The sequence below is a fragment of the Lepidochelys kempii genome, chromosome 2 (assembly GCF_965140285.1).
Source record: "Lepidochelys kempii isolate rLepKem1 chromosome 2, rLepKem1.hap1, whole genome shotgun sequence".
NCBI lineage: Eukaryota > Metazoa > Chordata > Testudines > Cheloniidae > Lepidochelys > Lepidochelys kempii.
The window spans coordinates 43,559,254-43,575,209 of NC_136381.1; the positions used below are offsets into that span (position 1 = coordinate 43,559,254).

General features: G+C 40.6%; 1 protein-coding gene across 2 annotated transcripts in view; it reads right to left on the bottom strand.

Moving 5' to 3' along the window:
* The window catches only part of ESRP1 (epithelial splicing regulatory protein 1), a 56,361-nt gene that overhangs the window by 27,706 nt on the left and 12,699 nt on the right, over positions 1-15,956 (bottom strand). For both annotated transcript variants that reach the window (XM_073329366.2, XM_073329365.2), the window contains exons 5-11: positions 11,070-11,168; positions 10,928-10,982; positions 7,195-7,305; positions 6,949-7,081; positions 6,786-6,828; positions 4,105-4,406; positions 1,652-1,870 (exon numbers count right to left, since the gene is read on the bottom strand). In XM_073329366.2, coding sequence (XP_073185467.1) covers positions 1,652-1,870; positions 4,105-4,406; positions 6,786-6,828; positions 6,949-7,081; positions 7,195-7,305; positions 10,928-10,982; positions 11,070-11,168 — 962 coding nt within the window. The remainder of the gene's footprint in view (positions 1-1,651; positions 1,871-4,104; positions 4,407-6,785; positions 6,829-6,948; positions 7,082-7,194; positions 7,306-10,927; positions 10,983-11,069; positions 11,169-15,956) is intronic.

Sequence of the window (15,956 nt, forward strand, 5' to 3'; positions counted from 1 at the left end):
GCCGGAGCCATAGAGCTGTCAGCTGCTGAGGCAGTGGGAACCCTCCCCACCTTCCTCAGCAGGGCCCAGGTTCATATCCTCCCCTCCCCTCTGGCTTCAGTCATTCCCCCTCCCTCCCCTGCAATCAGTCCCCCCTCATTATTTTTAGTAAAAGTTAGACAGGTCTTGGGCTTCCATGAATTTTCGTTTATTGTCCACGATGCATTTGTGACTTTTACTAAAAGCAATCATGACAAAATTTTAACCATACCCATATCAAAAGCCATGGGAGAATGGGAACAATTGATAGATTAAAATTGCTAGTTCAGAGTGGTCAGTTATCAGGTTTCTAAGGATTTCGATATGAGTTTAAAGATTTGTTGAGTACGGAATTAAGTATCAATTTGTATATTTTGGTTGGGTAAATGGAACAGTTTAATCTGCAATCCCATGGAAAAGAGGAAATATTTTTTGCAGATTTCTAATTATATCTGTAGGCTTGGAAGTATTAGATTTTATTGGTAAGTGTTTATTTCACCATACACATACAAACAGACCAAAAAAAAATATTTCCATCATTACAATAGAAATTTATAGACCGCCAAATTAAGAAAAATGCTGCTTGAGAATTTAACATTTGATTTAGGGATATTTACTTGATATGTTTTGACATATGACATTGATAATTGTGTTTTAGCGGTTATAAAGCTCTAACTTTTTGAATCTCAATATCGACTATCATTAGTTATCTGACACCCTCTGAACTTTTGACACCACCCATAATTTCCCACAACTGTGAAAATTTAAATAGACAGACATAATGCTTAAAAATTAATATTGATATTATCCATCTAAATTAAAAAAACAAATGAATTCTGCCAAGCCTATATATAGGGTACACAATGTGATACCCTAACAGAATCACCAAATAGCAACACACATGCTTGTCCCTTTGCGTGTGCCCCATTAAAAGATGTTACATGAGCGTGTGACAGATATGCTTTTTAACCAAGTTACAAATATGAACTTGCCTTTATAATAATTTTAAATGAGATTTCGGTAGGTTGTGAGAGATTAAATTTCAAATACTTAGTTACTTGAATGTGATGCAGAAAATGGCAAGTAAATTCTAAAGATTTTAATAATGTGTTTATGTCCACAAGATAGAGACACTACATTAATGTATTTGTTTGTTTTTTAATCATAACCCCACAAAAAGAGATTCCTCACCCCCACTACCTCACCTACAATCATCAAGGAAAAGAGCTGAAATGTTTTTAATCTTTTCAGTGTGGTGTTGTATGTTTCACCATATACAGCCCAACACATCCTGCTTTCAAAACCCCATGTGCAACATTACCTATTCACAGACAATGGAAATAATTCTACATACATTTACGGATAACCATACCAAGTTTTTGGTTGATCCTGTTAGCAATTGGTTGGCTACACTGGGTCCAGTATTAGAAAAATATAATGCCTTGAAGCAGCTAGGTTCTGTGAAAAACTATTGATTATTTTCATTACACTCTTGGAGGATAGAATCAGTAGCGGTCTCACTTTTGTGCATTTAGGGGCTTTATCAAGGCTGCTTCCCTGCTTTTCCACTAGCATATATGTGGTGAGTAGCACATTGGCAACCATGACTTGTATTCTCCTGTTGTCTACCTACCTGATGATTTAATACCATGTGAACCCCATGGGTCCGAATATCTGCAGAAAACTCCCCCAAGAATTCCAAAATGTCCTCTATAGTGGCAGCATAGGGAAGACCACGCAGACGTATGCAGTCTCTGACATTGGTCGGAGGCATGAATTGCTGAGGTAACACAGGAAGGATAGGGGGAGCTGCAAGGGGAACGAGAGGTGTAGAAGAGTACCTGTTCAGCACCTGCACAAAAACAAAAAGAAATGGTGAGACCTCAAGCTTGTTCTACTGAACTGAATGTAGATGGAATTTTTGTAAATTATAGTCAACTTGTGCAATACTTAGAAGGTAAGTCATCTAGGCACTAGATTTTAATCAAGGATAAAATACAGCTTGAATTTATAAGTTCTGAATAAGTCTGAAGTCTTTCGGTGGCTTTATTTGAAAATGTCATCTTGGTTTGTTTTTGACCAGACTGCAAGTTGCAGTGCTCTGTACCAGGAGATGTATCAAAGCAGCAACTTACTAATTATGTAAGTTACATTTCTATAATGCTTTTCATCCTGTAGGATCCCAAAGCACTTTATATGGTCATAGAAGAGTTGTTTCCAATAAAATGCATCCAGCCTAGATGACAAAAGCAGCAGCTGTTAACCAAGACACAAGACTACACTGTCAAGGAGGAGGAAGAGAATAGTCCTGAAACTAGAAGATCTTTGTTTCACATGCTATGGTACAGTGTAAGCCATTATTTAATGACAGAAGTAGCCCATGCAGCAACACCATCTGTCAGCTAAAAGTAATTATATTTGGCCAAAAAGATCATGTTACACTTAAGATGTATTGTTTCTAGTTTAAACAGTAAGAACCCTGCCTACCAGAGTTATGTGAATATTCAATCATTTCCTTTGATCACATCTGTGTAAAACATCTATGCATATAGCAGTATTACGCATGTTTTCATCTGTTTGCACTGACAAGGCTCTATAGAAAGAGTCAAACTCCAGATCTATGAAAAATCCAGGTTTGCTCAAAACTTGTGCGTGAGACAAGAGGGCAGAAATGACAAAGGGTCAGGCTATACTAGCATTTCCACTGTTAGTACCAATCAGCTGAGCAGCATGTGTACTCGTGCAGTGGTGGAAAGTTTCCTCATCATTTGTCCAGTGTAACAAGTCTCTGTGACCAAGACTGGCACATGATTGACTGCTGGTAGCCAGTTCAACATACTGTTTGCAGCATGGAGAGGACTCTCAGTTTCTGTAACTGGTTTGGCTGGTCCTATTTCCTTGACAAGATATCCCAGAGTACATTGCCCCCTTCTACTGCTGTCCTCACAATCTGTGTCTCGCTGCAGAGATTAACGCAGACTGAAACAGAGGGGGAGCTCACACAGTATAAGATAAAGAGGGAGAGCGGTGTGGAACTACTTTTACCCCAGCCAGGGACAGGAGGGAGAGCTGAATCTCCACCACTTTTGGTAACAGAAAGCACAATATTCTTTCCTCTCCTTTAAGGATTGCTCTGCCAAGGACAGTTGTCTAGATTTTCCTAGAATGTACTAATACCAACATGATTAGGCAGCATGATAGCAGCTGACACAGACATGCTGCTATGAAGCCAAAATGAACCATGCAACTTGCAATAAGTTACAGTGACCTGGCCTCTAACAAGTTAGTCATCGTTAGACAGAAGCTAATGTTAAGCAATTAAGATGGAAAATTTGAACTCTCAGAAAACAAGGGGTTTTACTGGTTGGTGGTGGTTTGTTTTCCAGAATTTAGTCAACTCCAGATTAAATTTACCAGGACTACCATTTAATGTTATATAGCACTGGAAAGCAGAAGATCTCAGCCTTCTGATGATACTTTACAGGATTTGTTAGATACCTAGCGGTTCGTGAGACAATCTTCAAATGCAGGTCAACTCAAAAGATGAGAAGTGGGATTGTGAAGCTCTACTTGTGTGTCCCAGTGATTCCAGATCAAGTGTACTCAATTTAGATGTTCTTATTGTAATTGCCAACCCCCTGAAATCAGCCTGAGCGCCGCCATCTGCATCACCTCCAGTAGAGGTTCTGCAAGCCAAATGAGGCCTTCCACTGGGCCTGTGCAAACCCTGCATGTGCAATAGGCTTGCCCAGGTATGACTGGTCAGAACTTAGTAAGTGGTCCTGTTGATATTCTTTAATTATGCTGCCTGCATAGCTAGCAGGAGGAAAAAACGCAGTTTAAATAAAAATACAGTTGCTAGAGTGAGCGGATTGACCATGCATACAAACAGGGATCAGAACTCTTGATTATGAAAGGCTTCACAAGGAACATTTTCTGACCTCGACCACTCTTAGAGGTCAAACTCCTCTCCTCCCACACAGATACAAAGCAATTCCTCAAGACCCCAACCACACCCCAACCAGTGTCCTCCTGACTGGTTTTTTGATTAGAAGAGCCCAAGACATTTGGAAGTTTTCACTCTACCTGCTGAACCTCTGCTGCCGTGCTCCTGAAGAGTTCAATGTACCTTTTACCCAGCAAGTCCTTATGTTTTTTTAGTGCATTTTGTGCATATTCCTCACAAGCAAACAACACAAAGGCATCTCCTGTTGGCCTGTTGTCAGGGTATGTGACAAACAGGATTCCTTCCTTTTCTCCTGTTACAGGGCAGTGCTGGCCAAAAAACGCCAGCACTTCTTCTGTCGTTGCATTGAAAGGAAGACCTCGCATCCGGACAATCACCTGATTTTCTTTCGATAAAAACTGAGCTGCTTCATTGGAAGTACCTTTAACAAAACCACAAAATCCAAGTCGAGACACCACAGATATGTAAGACAGCAACCCCCTACCTGTATGGATTGTTTGCACCTAGGGTGCAGAATTGAAATTCACATGGCTTCTCCCCACCCAAAAGCCACCTGGAAAGCCAGAAATGTCATTATATGGGACACTCCTCCCTTTGAAGCCTAGAATGCCGCTCCTTTGATTGCTTAAATGAGAGATGCACCCTCACCCAAGGGGAAAAGAAGGCTGCATTTACAACATTGAGTCTATGCCCAGTTAGCAAGCACTAGTCTCTCACATGGTAGCACAGATGCTCCTGGAATGACTTCTCTGGTGCATTCCAAGCCTTACTTTTAACTACCTATTTCTGAAATGTTGTTTCAGACACCAACTCTCCCAGACAATGGCCTGGGAACTACCAGCAAAAAAGTGCATTTAGGAAGGTTCAGGATTTCTGTTCCACTTTGATACAATTGTCACCTTTAGAAGCTTGCCAGTTTTGCCTTCAGTAACTAGATGGGAGTCTATCAGCACTGCTTAGGTTTCCAATGTAATTCCAGAGTAAAATCAGTAAAGTGATCAAAGGCATCCTATCTACAGCCAGTTGGAAGGGTGTCAATTTGTATTCTTAACCCAAAACTTGGTTCTCTCTTCCCAAGACACGTCAGCTCTCCAGAGTGAGCTATGAAATAATCAAGTCATAGATTGTGTAATATCCCCCAGTCAACCTCAGAACAACTAGTACAATACTTTGCTGCACATACAGATAGCCACAAATCTTATCATTTTCACAGGGTGAAATGCAAGATCCATCTGTTTGCCATTGCTTGTCAATATTATTAAAAAAAAACCAAACACCTTGTGGGTGGAGTTTTCATAAGTACCTAAGTGACTAAGGATCACAAGCCCCACTGACAGCCCATGCATTTAGGTGCTTTTGAAAATCCCATCCTCTACTGCTAGGATTGGGGAGAAGAGGGCCACTGAGCAAACCACTGACATATCCAATTTTAGGGATGGGTGTGCCTGTGTATTTAAGATATGCCAGACTGACCATCATGTAGACCCAAGTTCAACCTGGCTCAATAGCCATAGAAGTGAAGTGCAAGCATAAGCACAAGTGTATCTGCACTGCCTCCCAGGGACCCTCACCAAGGTTCAGGTGAGTCAGTTTTCATGCCTACTCTGTCCTTTGTCTCTACTGTAGTTGCCCACAGTGGTGGTTTTCTGGAAAATGGACAGCAGAGTCAATCAAGAAACAGATTGTAAATCGGGTCCATCTAGTGACCTACTTTATGTTTAGACCAGGATTAAAAAAGGGGGGAGGGAGGACAAAGATGTTTAAAGCCAAACTTTAGAAGACACACACACGCCAATCACCCATACCTCTTCTAGTTTAGCCATACTCCTAGAAGTCAAAGGCACCACTACATTCCATCACCAACCCTCTCAGCCACACGCTCCCCTTCTAGGTCGCCTTTAAAGTTTCAGAGTATTGGTATCTGCTGCTTCTAAGTACTAGGTTACTGAAGCCTGCAGGGAACAGAGAAGCAGGTCACTCCTATACCAAGCTTGTCTGGCCCCTGAGAACGAGACCCAACAATGCAGATGTGGGTGGCAGCTTGTTGGGCCTTATCCAACCCCTTCAGTTAAGACCAGGTGGGCAAGAGAGGAGTTGAGAGAGAAGATGGTGTGAGGGTTTACAAAACACTTTTGCACCCTTCCAGTATTTGGTGATCAACTTTCCCTTGGAAGGAAGATCATTTTAGGATACAGGAAAAGTTTAAGTTGTTTAATAAAAACCAGTTTCATCCCTAATAAATACAATTTATATTTTGAAACTCATTTGCTTTCACACACAAATTTGTATACAACAGAGAACAAGTAGAACAGATTTATATCACTGTTCTGAAAGAATTCAAGTTATGTTTTTCAGTAATTGATTACATGGAAGCCATGGCCCCCAGGAAAATTATGTACCAAATGAAATTCAGGAACAAGTCTGGTAAGATCCTTAACTGACTGACTCCTTGAAAGGAAGAGAACATATTGAATTTATGTCACAGTAGCTCCTCAGGGATCAGAGCCCCATTGCCAAGCACTGTATACACAGAATGAAGACAGTCCCTGTACCAGAGACCTTACTGTTTTTATTGCAATTCATCGATATGCATAAAGGTGGGGGTGAAGGAAAGAAGAACATAAACTGTAAGACAGTAATGATCAGCAGAGTAGGTAGCAATCTCAGCACATTACCTACGCATTCTATGAGCCAATTCAGAGATCACGTTCAATAGAAACACTTCGTAATTTGAAACTAAGTTACAGGTGTTTATTGGAACAGAATCCCATCTCCACCCACAAAAGAAAAAGTGGATTACCTCCTGCAATTTTAAGGAAATCTTCACCTGTTGCCTTGTACACCTTGGGAAAGAAGGGGGAAAAACAAAACAAAACAAAAAAAACAGAACACAATTATATGTGGCATGGTAGTCCTATCAAAGAGATTAAAAAAAACAAAAAACAACCATTGCTACGGCATACCTCAATGTACCGATTCCCCATGTGGTGCTTGTGTCTTTGTAGTGCTAAATCCCTATGTTCTTCACTTACAAACCTGATGAGAGCTTCCCCATTCCTCCTTCCTTGTGCATTGAGACAAAGTGCAGCACCTCCCCTTAAAAAGAGTCAAGACAAGGAAAAAGGAGGCACAAGAGTGAATCACTGAAGCAGAGCACGCACCGTTTCCGTCTTGCAAAGCCATAAATGTATATATTGCTGGTAACTAACTTGGCAATATTAAGGCCTTTGAAGAATCTTGCGATGTCCTGGTCAGATGACTGCCATGGTAAGCCTCTTGCTCTGATTATGGTGTTATCATCTACGAGTTCCATCTTACTGCTTCAGATAAAGCACAAACACACACTGAAGTTTCCCCATCCTCAATATCTACCACACAGACAGCAAGCATAACTGTAATTTATTCATAAGCTTAAACTCATGTTCAACGTTTGTCAGACAAGGATTGAGGACGTTCACTCAAGTGGGAAGATTGCAAATATAAGAGTCATAAGTGTGTTTTCCTTTATCTGGCTCATTCCATCCATCCCAGTGTCATTTTCCCTTATTTCTGTTTACTATTCTCTACTCCCCCTCCCTTTTCCTCTCATTCTTTCACCTTTACACCTATTCTTTGTTGGCAGAAACACAGAACGCATGGATTAATTAAGCAGTCTCTTTCCCACTTCCCCCTCTCTTGGTCTGTCTCTTTTGCTCCCCAGTGTCTCATCTCCATTATAGTTGTATGTGTCTTTTCCAGGTGCTCCCCACCCCATCCCAATGCTTTGCTTTTATGCAGTTCTCTACTAGAGCAAACAATTAAATTGCACCATCCAGTGCGGAAGTACTATTCCCATTTTTTCAGATGAGAAAATTAAAAAAAACAGGATATCCCACTTGTCCAGGACCACAAAGGAAGTTAGTATCTGCACAGGGATTATTATTTATATTGTGGTCACGCCTGGGGACCCTTGTCATGAGCCAGGAGGACCCCACTGAGCTCAGCACTGTACAAACTGAACAAAGACAGTTCCTGCCCAAAGAGCTTAGAATTCAAGTCCCTTGCTCAGGCCACTATCATGCTACCTCACATGTCGTTCAGCCACCACCCATGTTGTGGCTAGAGGTCACAATGGTGGCTCAGCACAGGACTAACTCAGCCCCACACAGCTGGATAGTAATCAGCAGGGAGTCTGCAACACCCAGGGAAGCTATAAATTGGTCAAGGGCTATAAATTTGTCATCTTCTTCCTCCAAAGGCCCCACACAAAACAAGATGCAAAAGCCAATCTAAGGATATGTGATCAACGTGACTTTCAGAAAATAAGTCAGTGAGAGACTTTTAGCCCTATCAACTGGCTTCCATTTCCTTTACCTTTTTAAGATTACTTTTGCATTAAGGCTGGAGATTTACTTGTCCTCTCACCTTTAAGGCAGGCAGCACTGCATTGTTTACATGCCGTTCATGTTGGGAAGTTTTGCTCGTAATCAAAATGACGAGAAAGTATAGTTAAAAAAGATTATTTTACTGGAGCATAGTTCTGCAGCAAAGGGCTGATTTTGCAGCAAATTCTACAGCAGTGAATTTACAGAGTATAAAGTCCCTCAATTATCCTCTATATTTGACTGGACATGACAAAAAAAATCCAGTTGCCATGGCTATAATTTAGCTTCCTGGAGGAGTCATGGACAGTTGTGCTGCTGGCTTGAGAATTGCATCATGTGGCTTAGTTTTGGATGAGATGTTTCATTATGGGAAATTAGCCTCCTGAACATGGTCACTCTTCTGTCTCTCACCCTATCTCCCCCTGATCTGCACCCCGAGGCTTCTCTCGCGCCTTAACCCCCGCCACAATTCGGAACCCCTCCAGCACCCAAACTCCCTCCCAGAGCCTGCATCCCAGAGCGGCTAGACAGCAGTTCTGCAGAAAAGGACCTGGGGTTACAGTGGACAAGAAGCTGTACATGAGTCAGAAGGTTGCCAAGAAGGCTAATGGCATTTTGGGCTGTATAAGTAGGAGCATTGCCAGCAGATCGAGGGACGTGATCATTCCCCTCTAATCAGCATTGGTGAGGCCTCATCTGGAGTACTGTGTCCAATTTTGGACCCCACACTACAACAAGGATGTGGAAAAATTGGAAAGAGTCCAGCAGAGGGCAACAAAAGCGATTAGGGGGCTGGAGTACATGACTTATGAGGAGAGGCTGAGGGAACTGGGATTGTTTAAGTCTGCAGAAGAGAAGAATGAGGGGGGATTTGATAGCTGCTTTCAACTACCTGAAAGGGGGTTCCAAAGAGGATGGATCTAGATAGTTCTCAGTGGTACCAAATGACAGAACAAAGAGTAATGGTCTCAAGTTGCAGTGGGGGAGGTTTAGGCTGGATATTAGGAGGGTGGTGAAACACTGGAATGGGTTACCTAGGGAGGAGGTGTAATCTCCTTCCTTGGAGGGTTTTAAGGTCAGGCTTGACAAAGCCCTGGCTGGGATGATTTAGTTGGGAATTGGTCCTGCTTTGAGCAGGGGGTTGAACTAGATCTCCTGAGGTCCATTCAGACCCTAATATTCTATGATTAACTATTAACTCAATAGATAACAGAGTTATTGAATACTGATCTGAATCATGCAACAGGGTATTAAATTAATCTTTTTGAAACTCTGGCCCACGTCAGGTGACTAGGACCCAGAAATAGCTCTGTTATTCACTAACACTCCTGTGCATCACATCCAAGCACCTATCTGAGTCAAACGTTACACAGCAGCAATCAAGGCAGACTCATTTTATAGACTCAAAAAAATAGGTAGAATTTTGATTTTGTGAAAAGACTGTTTTGATCTGAGGAGTCCATTTCAACCATTTACTGGACTCATTTAAAGCTGATGCGCATAGAGGAAATTCCATTTTACAGACTAGAAGATGAGCAGGAGTCTACAGGAAGAGCACAAAGTTTGATATTTCAGAATACAAAATGCTTAACCCTTCAAAGAATATGCCTCTATGCAGATAGCTCAACATTGCATTAACTCTTTTACTCTTGTATTCCATTGCAAACTCCTATCTAACCTGCTGCCTGCTGTCATTCCCAGATTTCATTGTTGCAGTCCAGATTTCTCCCTCCCATTAAATAGATTTTACTAGATGAATTTTATTATTTTCTGCCATTATTTATGATCTTTTTAGATCATAGTATTTCCCTTGCTTTACTGAGCTAGAAAGAGCTGCAAATACCAGTAGCACCTGTGATTATTATGACCACACTGTTTACTCCCTCTTCCAGATCATTCACGAAGAAGATTCTAAATAAGACCAATTCTGACACTAATCTCTGTTGCAGGCACTGCTTAGAAAGCATCTAGTAATACCATTGAGAAGAATCATCTTATATGCTAAAAAGAGATGAGTGAGATTAAGAAGTTTGCTTCATAATTGGTACCACGGCAATTGCATAAACTGTGCTGTCATTACTAAACATATTTTAAAAGACACTTCTTTATAATTTATTAGAAAAATTCTACATGGCTTTTCGTACGGTCTTGGACACATGAAGATACATTGAGCCAATATTTTTTCCCCCATCATCACTTGAAACAAAGCCAAAAGTCAATAGGGTTATTAACAAGAACTTATTTATCTTTGTTTAATAGGACAGTGTGTTCACCATCATCAGTGATAATTATTAACACAACTCAGGAGATAGTAGCAGCTCTTAACCAATACCGTTCAAGTCCAGCATAGGATAGATACTCGGCATATGCTTCCGTTTTACAACCCCTCCTATCAGTTAAGCAACCTATTAAATTTTTTTTCAAAGCAACTTCCCAGCAAAAGAGAAGACATTAAAAAAAAAAATACAAAGACCACTTGCAAGTGTAGCTAAGTACAGAAATTTTAAGTGTAGGTCAGGTTTTGGACTTATGCTTTAGCTGTAGCACTTAAAAATAAACAAACACACACTTCACTTACCAGGTACCACTTTCAAATTTATAGTTCACTCTTTCTGGATCTGCAAATCTGTGATCTACAAAACACGGCAGAAATTATTTCTCTCCAACATTTTGGAGAAATAAAATAAAAAGCCAAACCCACGTTTACTACTATTGCTTACTGTATACTTCAGAAATTAGTGTTAAAATAATATTCCCCATATCTTCCACTTGAGATGCTCCAAAATGCCATGCTGGACTGCTCTTTTCAAGATTTAAATCTGTAAATTGAAGTTAAGTCAACAGTCATGGAGTAAATGAATTTATAACTGAACAGAGAATTCCCCACCCTGCACATGGGCCAACAAGCTTTCATGGTATCCTTGACACAGTCAATTTACACTTAAAATAGTACATCTATGTTCTTGTTCATGATTTAGTTATCTTGACAGTTCAAACACCCTCCCCCAACCACTGTCACCTCCCAGAACACCAGATCACTTTAGGAAGCATTTGATGACAGCACAGCAGAGATGCTAAAAGAGCTCCCATAACAAGTGTAAATTATTTGGTAGAATTTAATGAAAGTCGAAGACCTTCTTGCATTCAGAATAGATTGGAGTCCCCTCTTAAATCTCACCATAGCAATTGTAATCCCCACGGGAAATGCTCCACATGGATTAAAACCTCTCTTTCTGCGGGAAGGGAAAAGGCAAATTAAAACAACGACTAGATGCTTATAAAAACTAAAAAAAGAGGTTGCTAAGTACTTCCTAATATAGATTACATGGCATCTCTCACAATTTGCTCCTCTCCTTGGATCTAGCATATCACTTCCTGCTTGGATACAACTCAGTAGAGCAGTCTGGACAGTTGAGAGCCACTGATCTAAAGGAAGGCACAGACATTCAAGAGAGGTACCAGAATTGGATTAGGTATGTCTTCACTGCAGAATTAACTCAAGTGAATGCCTCTCATCTCAGGTAAGAGGCAGCTAGGTCTGTACTTACATATGTCAGGAACGTGAAACAAAAACAAAAGTAAAACACACCCCTAACTGACATAGCTATGCTGACATAATCTCAGGCGTAGGTGCAGCTATATTAATGGAAAAAAGCTTCCGTCAGCATCAATACCTTTGTTTGGGAACGTGGTGATCCTACGCAGACAGAAAGTCTCCTGCAAAATAACACTTCAGCTGCAGAGCTATTGCGTTAGCGATTGAGTTGTGCTCACTCAGGCTATAGCTTACACCCCCTGGTGCTGTTAACTTGGGCTGGCGGACGTATCACCACTCTTGCATTAAGGGTTTGTGTGTGACGATGGGACTTGAGTAAGGGACAACACTCAGGTTACATCTTGAGTGAACTCTGCAGTGAAGACAATCCCTTAGGAAGTGCTGTGGAACTGGCACAGCAATGCAGGGCTTAACTCTATTAAGGGTGTTTTTTGTTGCTTGACCACAGTCTGATTTACAAACTGATACAACAATATACAAGACATTTCAATATCTCCACATCAGTTGAAGTTATGGCTTTGATTAAGTGAGGCCCTGACCACTACAACTTGAAAGAAACTGAAATTTGTTAAAATAGAAAAATAAAAAATCCACACTCATGAAGAGTATTTCTCATTAAATTTTTAATTAATATTCTCATTAATTACACTCACTTTTTCTAAGCTAGCTGTATTCAACATATTTTTCTAGACTTTTTTCTATCCAAGTGTCCAATTTAGAAGTTTATTTATTAAGTGTTATATTATTTGGGGAAAGGCTTCTTTTTTTTTTTAAAAAAAATCAGTTTAAGAGTTATCTCCAATATTTATTTCTTTATTCTAGAATTCCTCATGTCACCTCATTTTGTGCCATGTACCATTACCTTGTAGTACTAGGCCTAACTTCAGGATTGTTTCCCGTCTAGACTACCATTCCTCCCCAAACAGAGAGGGGGGAAATAATAAAAATTAAAAAAAAAAAAAAATCACTAATTCTTTCCACTTACAGTGTGAACAAAGCAATTCCACCCCTCCCCCCACACACTCTTACATTTTACTCTCCCCCAGTGTGTGTGGGGGGGGACCACAAAAAATTCAAAGTGGCTTTTTTAGTTGAAGCAAACATTGTTTTAGGAAATATTCCAAGAGCCAACACAGCCTTTGTCATCAAGTGTTGAGACACAAGGAATCAGTTTAGCTAAATTATGCGTTTTATTTGTATTAGCAGGAGTTGAGAGAAAAATGTGGTCAACATTAGAGAGAGTAATTGGGATCTCTCTCATTTTTGCTCCTTCTTACCCGAGAGCAGTTTTTTTACAAGCCTGGGTAAGAAAGAAATGGATCACTGTGCACATATTAAAAAGGCTGTTGGAAACTAAAAAAAACAAAACAAAAAACAAACCCCACCCTGCTCTGAATAAAAACAGATTCAGATGTAGCCAGAAAAGCGTGTATGACTATTTGCATGTAGCAGTGATTTCCAAGCATTGTTTTCTTTTACTTTAGAAAAAGTTTTTAATGTTTTCAGGGGAAGACTTTGTAAACAGTAATTAAAAAAAAAATGAATAGGTCAAGAGTATAATTTCATGTTGTGAATTTGGCTAGTTTCTCTCAGAATGTTATACAGAAATATTCTCTTCTATGGAAATAGATTAGGAAGAGGAAGTTTAAAGAAAGTTTTAAGACTTCTCACTGTGGACACAAAGAAGTCCAAAATAATTAAATCCTACAAACAATACCTGTGTAGATATAGGATCTATTTACAACCCATAGGTACATTTATAGTCTTAGATGTTGTATTGTGTAAGTACAAGACTGGGAGCCTGGAACTCCTGAATTTTACTTCCCAGCTCCAACACCAACTCCTTCTGTAGCTTTGAGGGAGAGTCACTTCAAGCATTCTACCTTAGGCCCATTTGTACAGATAGTTTCTTTCCCTACCATCCCCCAGTCTCATTCCACACTCGCCGCATATGGCCTCCCTCCTCTCATTCCCCTTCTCCCTTAGCTTATCCCCCATGGCTTTCAATCCTGGCACATATTCACCCACCCCAAATTTGTCTCAACATGAGAGTTCTTCAAAAAAGCCATTACATTTGAGGGAACAAGGATCTTTCAATGCACAAAGACCTAAATAACATACCAAGATTCTAACTTAACTTCCAGAAAACTTCTTTCGCTTGCAGTGCAAGAGCTTGAAGATTTAGGGTTTCCCCAAAAACTAATGGCAAGCAAGGCAGAAGGATGCCCGTGTTTCAAAAAACAAACAACCCCCACCCCCCAACACCTCCCTTTTCACTTCCACAGAAACATGGTCCACTTTGAACCTCTCCCGCATATCACATGGCAGATGTACTGACCTTCTCCACGAACAGTGATTGAGACACTATTTGTGACAGCAGAAACAGACATCCAACTATGGAATGACTTACCAATGTCACACACACAATGATCTTCCAGAGGTACATGTACTCTCTGGGCACTAGCCCAGGGGCCCCACCAATCATAAGGGGTGGTGGTGGGGGAGGAGAGGATAGCAGAAATGAGTGGAGCTGTAACTCTGCACACTAGGTCACACTACCATTGCCTCAAATTTGGCCCAGCTGCTCCCTCCCCGACAGAAAGGCAGCCAGGCCAAACTTGAGTGGCACTGTGACTCCACATGCCAGGTCACAACTCCACGCAGGTGGCCCCCAGCTCCATTCCCATAGTGCACAGGACCCCAAAATTCTTTCAATTGGCACGGTCTCCGCTATCCATTCCATGTCACCTGAAACAATTAATTGGATCACCAATCTCGACGTGGACATTAACATTTTAAGCCAAATGAAAAAGACTGACTAGCACTATGGGGCCCTAATCTTGGGTGATCCCTAGGCACCACAAAAATAAATATGAATAATAGATAATTTACATAGGTGAAGGGATTAAGTTAAGATGAAAACCTTTGAGTGCTGAGTTATAGTTGTGCTCAGTGTAATGCTTTTTACATCCTTCCTGATAGACACTATTTTTTGCCATTTTGCTTTCCAGCATGTTCCAATTCATGATGGGGGGGGGGGGGGGAGGAGTAGTATACACACACACACACACACAACACAGAGCAACAACAGAAGATCAGGAGTACTTTCTTCAGGGTATTAGACTGTTTACCCTTCAATATATATTCCTCATTAAGACAGTCCTCCTCCGACTAAGCCCAGAAAGAAGACAGACAGCTATTCTTGCTCCAATTATATCCTCTGCTTACTTTCCATTTAATGGCTTCTGCATGCCTGATCTTGAGGGAAAGGAGGATGAGTCTTCTGGAGACTGATCTAGTAATAGTCATGCAAGCTTTATTCATTCCACTCTAAGGGCATTCACAACAGTGAAAACTGGCTCAGCAAGCTCTGCAAATCAAGAAGTGCTGTGAATTAGGGAGGTACAGAGGTGCAAAATGAACACTCCCTGGCCTTCTGTATATTTGCACACGAGTTGAACATAATTTCCTGAATAACCACAACTCTTTTCTTAGCAGGAATGTACTTGTTTCTCCAGTAGCTTTTCTGTGGCGATTATTTTCTTGTTACTTTCACATTACTTTCACTCTTAGGTCATGCCAAGAAAACAAGGTTTGCCACAAACTTAAACAGAAAAAAAATTGCTTGATTCCATAACAAAGATAGCAGAGGAGACCTCTCATCAAAAAGAAGATTCTTAGTTAGGTAGCATAAGTTCTTCCTCAATTCCCTAAATTAGAGGTGGCACCTTTTAGACCACTATTTCCCTTCTTTAGCATCCCAGCAGCCTTTACAACAAAACCAAACACACTATTTATGATTTCCACTGGAGGAGTGGCGGGAGAAAGAGTGCTTTGACAGGATGGACTAATTCTTGAAACTAGAATCCCTTTCTTACCATAGATTGAGGTAGTTTTAGCTGATGAAATTGGTTATAAATCCTCTCTAAAAGCAAAATAAAGTACCCAATTATTAATTCAGTTTAAAAACGCTGTACTCTTTTTTTTTTTACAAGAGGTTGCCCCCCCGCACAAAATACATGATCAAGCATAATATACTGTTATTTAACAT